Below are 7,025 nucleotides of genomic sequence, written 5' to 3'. Positions count from 1 at the left end.
TGCTTCAAGCATTGATCAGTGTCAACAGGAACTTGTAATATTTCATTCAAGAAAATGGCAGCGGCTATGGACGTTGACGATTCAGAACTGGGGGAAGGATCAGGAAATGGCGTCGATAAGTCAGGAAAGAAACGCTTCGAAGTAAAAAAGGTAACGAAGATGTAATGTCAACTTAACATTGAATTTCTAAACTAAACATAATTTAGATACATGTTTGTTCGGCATATCTTCACAGTAACAATTATTGTCCATTATATTTTGCTATTTTCACATGTATGTAGCTTTGTGTTATAAATAGAAACCTAAAAATAGTCTTACGACTCATGCTCATAGCACAGGAGCCTGAAGGTCTGTCAAAAATGAATAATAATAGTAATACAAAAAATACCAATAATATGCACTCCTGTCTATTTTTTAAGCATATTATAGGTTAACTATTATTATTCATTATTGACAGAATTTCAGGCTCCTGTGCTCATAGGTAGCCCAAGTTGCATCTGGCCCAATATAAGAGTTGATACATTGATAGATAATAACAGACATACAGTACGCACATTACCTTTATCCTGATGTGTACTTAATTATATGATTAGTAGGGATTCGTTATTACTATTTTTTCCACACAGGATGGGGAATATTCCTCATATGAGGTACTGTCCTTCATTTGAGGGAATATCCTTGTTTACAGAGAAAGAAAAGTCCAGCTTTACTGACAGTCCGGAATATACAGAATAAGATGAAATTTTATAAATTTCTAATATAATAACTATATCATATAATGCAATTGTCAAAAGGCGAACTAACTGACTGCTAGATCCACAGGTACTAGCCTTGTCTGTCAATTAGAATACACCGATAATATAATCAAGGATAAATTATAGGTTTACGTGTATTGACAGACAAGGCTAGTACCTGTGCTAGATCTAGGGAATTCACCTTTATATAATTAGCTGACTTGGTAGAGCTTTGCACTTTATAGTCCAAGTTTCAACCCCTAGTGGAGGCACTTCGGGAAAATGTGACTTAAGTTAAGTATATATAATTATAAGGGCCATAGGGTGTTAGAAAACTTGAGGACAAGCTCTTTTGCAGGAGGGAAATATGCCCACTATTTTTGTTCCGCCACCACAAAGTTGCGGAAAGGGGGACTAACTTTTTCGGTGATGGTGGTGGTGTCAACATTAATTTTTTGCTTTAAGTCTCTCTGAAACTATGAGTGCTACAGCAACCAGACTTGGACCATAGATGTATCTTAAGTAGTACATCTCAACCCCTGCATCAAATGATGGATGCAGCCTACCTTTCATGGACCATTGTCTTTGTCAGCATCTCCATCAATGATCATTCAACATTAAGTTTTTGCGTTTAAATTATTATCTCTGAAACTATAAGTGCTACACCAACCAAACTTGACATGTGCATTGATGGTCAAAGAGAAAACAGGCTAGAGATATCAATTTGAATGGCTTGTTTTACATACTTTATACATTGTAGTTTCGAGAATAATGAATGGCTCAAATCAAATTCAGTGTAATAATTCATCAATATCTACTTCTTTGTTTCTGACACAGATATATTGATATATCTACATCTTCTTCCATGTACGTTTCAAACACAGCCCTCTATTTCCAACGGACCTTCTCTCTTCTAATTATCTTTGCTTCAGTCCCAAAGTCTATTGTTATAGTCTAATCTCTCAGGTCTCCTTTTTTTCCACAAGTTCTACTTAAAAGTATGATGTATCTGACATGCAAATTAACTTACTGTAACTATCCTCCTGAGTTGGACAGCCATCATGATAAGGTCAGTTGGTGACTTGTATTTATATGTATCCACTAGCCAATGAAAGCTCCTAGGTTTCAGTACCTTCAATTATCTCTAATGATGCAAATAATCCATGCTTTTTCACTTGTCTAAAGTTTGCAATAATATGTACTTTCAACAACACCACCATTCCTATATTATCTCAAAATAACACCTTGTTGTTATATCGATCAACAGCCTGTCTGTTATTCTTTCACTTTCACCTGGCATCAATTCAATTATGCAGTATAACAGACTGGTTACCAATTCTTCATATTGTCTTAGATGGATTATTCACAGTGGTGAACCTTCTAGTCGCTTAATTGCTTGATAATAACTCTGAAAGACGGAATTTCCCCTCATGCAAATTTAAAATCCCACATCTAATTATTTGTGAATTTGACAAAATATTTCATAGTGATGTCACGATGATCGATTATAATCGATATCTAATCGGAAAAGCAACCGATTCCCGACAATCGATTATGAGATGTCAACATCGATGATTGTTTCCAAAACCGGAAGTGCGAGTTCTACTTTCATTTTCACTGAGAATGGGAGTTCTATGTCATTTTACTCTTAACTATAACTTCTTACCAATCATGCTATTTAAATATAATTAATTGTAAAATTATAAATGATAACTGTTCATCAATAAAGATTGTTACGTTGAAATGGTTTGATAAAAAATAAAGATACAAAACTAAGCGGAAAAGTTGAAATTTCATTAGTAATATATATTATAATTAACAAAAGGAAAAGCCATATCATTGTTAAAAAAAAACACTAACCGATTATATCCGATCATCAATGTTGAAATCTCAACCGATTCCCAACACTAATATTTCAGCAGCTGGATGATGGATATAGTACTATAGTCTCGTCTGGTAAGAATGACTTGAGAACCTCCACATTGCTGTTGAGATATTGATGAGAATAGTGTAAACGATGTGGATTAATTAGGTTGCCTTACAAGCGTCGGCTGTAGGGAATTTCCCTTTAGCTAAGCGGAAGAGCATCGGGCTGGAGAGCCAAGGGTCGCGGGTTCGAGTCCCAGCGACGGCACTATCTTGATCACTATTCCTCATCCTATTACACAATCGAAGGCTTTAGCAAAGTTGGTTCAATGTTAGAGGGACAGTGTTTTGTCCAGACAATGATTCTCTATTGCAAATGAGAAAACAATTTATGTTACTACATGTATATTATTATAATTACATGTCTTTAAACCTGTATCTACATGTATAGTTTTGTTGATTAGGATCATTACTCAAGACTTAGTATTTCTTGGTATTTGTATTCCCCTTTGTTCCTTTTACGTATTCAGTGATAAACAGTGTTAGTGGGAGTGTCAGGGTATTTTTTGTAAAATTAACATTGTTCATGGCATAGACTTTTTTCTAAAATTGCAAAATTCTGATTGGCCATTTTGATTTACTGCTATAAATATCTTACATACATTTATATCCTTCCTAATCAATGAATAAACATACCAGGTATATATGTACATTTTAACATGAAAACTGATCAAATACTTAAGCTTGTGAGTCAGTAATGGCAAAATATAATTATCTGAGTTATTCTGTATATGTGTACAAAAGTTCTTATTTTACATGTATATACATGTATACCACTGTTACTCAAAGTCTGTTCTATAGCATGCAATACATGTAATTTATACAGAATTTGTGAAGCCTTACTGCTGACCATTGTTAAACATGATGTTGTGTTTTAGATAAATCTGAAAAGTATTGTAACTATTATATTCTCTCTCTTTTTCCAGTGGAGTGCTGTAGCATTGTGGGCATGGGGTGAGTGTTTTGAGCTGATAACTATAAATCCTATACACCAATTAACTTTGGAGTATGATATACACATTTGTAATGTTAATGATATATTTGTCTTTTGTTTAGAGGGATAATGAAATATTTTTTTATATTTTTTTTAACATGATTACATGATTTGTTATTACATTTACTTACACATCATAATGAATCAGCACTGATGAGGAAATTTTGGTATGTGATGAATATCTGTTGTCTCATCTCCATGGTCCTCTTGACTGTTTTCTGGTGTGGGGTTTACATGTCTAATGGTGTCCCATTGCTCTTGATAAGATCCTAACTTATGACACACTTTGTACAGGTGTGTTTGTTATTAAGTACATTTTAACCTTAAACAGACAAAAATGTTTTTTAGAAATTTTTGTTAAGAAACGTTCTGACTCTTGGACAACGTCCTTGTGGTGGGACAAGATATCACCAAGGTATCACCAGTATTCAAATAACTTACCAAGCTAAGTACAAACAGATGATCCTCACAGGGAAATGGACCTATTTTTGACTAGAACTAAAAATAATCTTAGTTCAAAAAGTTATTCTTGTTTAGGAACACAATATACAATGTTATATAAATGTAATTTAAAGAAAGCTTGCACAATTTGTAATTTTTATCTCCAGATATTGTTGTGGATAACTGTGCTATTTGCCGAAATCACATCATGGACCTGTGTATAGAATGTCAGGCCAACCAGGCCTCTGCCACTAGTGAGGAGTGCACTGTAGCCTGGGGGGTCTGTAATGTAAGTATACGTGATCTGTTGCCAGCGGAATAGGGTTGTGAGTGTCAGAGTGCTTCAGAATATGAGTAGCATAGTGCTGCAGTGCCTGGGATCAGGGATGTTAGTATAATAGTAATGTATTGCCTCTGGGGATGTGACAATCACAGTGCTGTGTTGCCTTGGGGATCTGGGTATAACTGTGCTCTGTTGCCAGCGTAATAGGGATGTGATTATGAGTATCATAGTGCTGCAGTTCCTGTAGTTAGGAGTTTGAGTGACAAATTAATGTATTGCGTTTGGGGATGTGACAATCACAGTGCTGTGACAGTGTTGCCTTGGAAATGGCTTGTAACCTGGTAAATGTCAACATGACTATCGTAATATATTATTAAATAACCCAGTGGTATGTGATATCTGTAATGTGAGTACCATCAGCAGCGCTGTGTTGTCTGGGAGTTAGCAGAGGGCCAAGCTAAATATCATTTGTAATGCACATGCAATTGTTTAGCATAAATGTGTCAAGATACTCATAATTTGAAATGAGGGTATATCACTGCTATCATTGGTACATGTATAACAAAAAGCGAAATTTCAGTATAAGTCATTTGTGTGATTTACCACATTTCATGAGCATGTGACCACAATATCAAGCAAACCTTATCCCTGTTTATGGCATTTGTCTGAGTTGTCTTCCTTTTCTTTCAGCATGCATTTCATTTCCACTGCATTTCTCGATGGCTAAAAACCAGACAGGTGTGTCCACTGGACAATAGGGAATGGGAATTTCAGAAGTAAGTTTTACCTGTAGTGATAGAATGTTCTGATATATGTACCATGTAAATACAATTTTGTCTGAAATTACATGAGGCTCGATATAAAAAAATAAGAAATATTGTGTGGTAGCTCTGCACTTTGGTAACCCATGGTAGTCTCATTCCACACCTCGACTTAACAGATTATTAGTTACTGACAAGGAATCTTCTATCATGTGATAATCTAATCTAAAATGCATGCTATGTAAACGTTTTGTGAAGATAAAGCAACATAAACTAGAAGTTATATATACTTATATATAATATCTAGTGGTTGCTTTTGAAACTTGCCGAACAATGCTAATAAAATGAACTGCAAGCAAAATATTAGAGAATTCCACTGCAGTTTTTGTGCATACAGTAATCTCCCCTTAATTTCATTTTGGATAACCCTGTACATCTGAACCAGATTCAAGCCCTCGAGCGCATGGATTCCCAAGGTTTGAATCCTGGACTGGTCCCATTGCATCTTTACCTTCACAACACATTAGTTTGTTATTTTTCTTCATTGGATCTTTATAAAATTTCTCATTAAAGTTCCACAGGGTATGGTTTCCTCTAGATTTAATGGTTTCCTATGCATAGTTACAGTTTCTAGTAGTGATACATGTACAGGGATCCTTAAAAAGTAAGTTATATTGAAAATATGTCTCAATTTTCTTGTTTCTTTATAGGTATGGACATTGATCGAACAAGGAAGAATGGATCAGAAGCCAATTTCTCTATTGTTTGTAGTTATTCCAAAACAAATTATTGTATTGTGTTGCTGAATTTCGCTATTGTTCATGTATTTCACCACATCCAACTTGTCAGTTAAACTTGATGAAAAAGTACTCAATAAATGTGACAATGTCAGTCCAGTCTTTTTATATTTTGTTATTACAATGACAATGGAACATTGTCTGTTGTTTTGTATTTTGTTATTTAAAGGCATGTTGGGCTTAAGTTCTATTATCATGTGCCTGCATGCTTGTAATCATTGTGCTTGAGGCAGTATATTGTATGGTAGTGTATTTCTTCCTGGCAATAGCAGGGATCTGATGTCTGCTTAAGAGTATGAAATATCAAGCTGATTTAAAGAACCCAGCACAGTATTTCACCTGGTCACATTACACTGACAACAGACAAATCAGTCATTATGCTTTCCCTAAATGTTGTAGGTTATGATTCAAATCACAGATTATTGAAAAATGGAAAGTTTCTACTAGCTTAATTCCTAGGCTTGGTATGTAGTATGATACAATCCAGACACGGTCCTATACAATACAATGGTTGTTGGATTGACATTACTCCTATTTATATAAAACAAAGTTTGAAATTGATAAATAAGCATACATAAGCAAAAATGTTGACCATATGGACCTTTTCTTCGAGGCAACATTCAACAATTACATAAAAATATACACGACAAAGAACAATCATCAATAAAATATATTCATTTGGTCAGCATTAAAAAAACGACTACAATTTTGTATGATGTGTAATCTGCATATAAATATTTAATTGTGCTGAATGAGCAACCAAGAGCAATGGGACACCATTAGACATGTAAACCCCCACATCAGAAAACAGTCAAGAGGACCATGGAGAAGAGACAACAGATGTTCATCACATACCAACCCATTAAAACTCATTGCAAAGCTAGGATTTATGTGAAGTTTATTTATTTTACAACCATTACAGAAAGAAGTTATATCAGCTTATATAAATATATAATCACACTCTTGTTGGTCGGGATTATATCACCCATGGGTACTAACAGAGTTCCCAGAGAAAACACTTGTAGTCGGGCAGGTAACCCCATACCTTTTGACATTCAATCGGGGAATCAAGACCTAATTTCAGTGACT

The 7,025-nt window shown here is 34.7% G+C and overlaps 1 protein-coding gene across 1 annotated transcript; it reads left to right on the top strand.

Annotated features, from left to right (window-relative positions):
• Nucleotides 1-18: 18 nt before the first annotated feature.
• LOC110455961 (E3 ubiquitin-protein ligase RBX1) lies at nt 19-6,030 on the top strand. The gene is made up of 5 exons (XM_021506433.1): nt 19-150; nt 3,587-3,614; nt 4,263-4,384; nt 5,069-5,154; nt 5,850-6,030. Exons 1-5 carry the CDS (start codon nt 55-57, stop codon nt 5,860-5,862), a joined length of 345 nt encoding a protein of 114 aa, XP_021362108.1. The 5' UTR covers nt 19-54; the 3' UTR covers nt 5,863-6,030.
• The last annotated feature ends 995 nt before the right edge of the window (nt 6,031-7,025 follow it).

Source organism: Mizuhopecten yessoensis, unplaced genomic scaffold (assembly GCF_002113885.1).
Source record: "Mizuhopecten yessoensis strain PY_sf001 unplaced genomic scaffold, ASM211388v2 scaffold8447, whole genome shotgun sequence".
In the NCBI taxonomy this organism is placed as follows: domain Eukaryota; kingdom Metazoa; phylum Mollusca; class Bivalvia; order Pectinida; family Pectinidae; genus Mizuhopecten; species Mizuhopecten yessoensis.
The sequence above is the reverse complement of the archived record's forward strand: the minus strand, read 5'-3'. Positions and strand labels throughout refer to the sequence as shown.

What these genes read in the sequence shown, in the direction of transcription:
- LOC110455961 (XM_021506433.1), top strand. Translation starts at nt 55, where the DNA reads ATGGCAGCGGCTATGGACGTTGACGATTCAGAACTGGGGGAAGGATCA. An exon ending in TGTAGCATTGTGGGCATGGG is followed by an intron (nt 3,615 to 4,262) that starts GTGAGTGTTTTG and finishes TTTTATCTCCAG; the next exon opens with ATATTGTTGTGGATAACTGT. An exon ending in TAGCCTGGGGGGTCTGTAAT is followed by an intron (nt 4,385 to 5,068) that starts GTAAGTATACGT and finishes CTTTTCTTTCAG; the next exon opens with CATGCATTTCATTTCCACTG.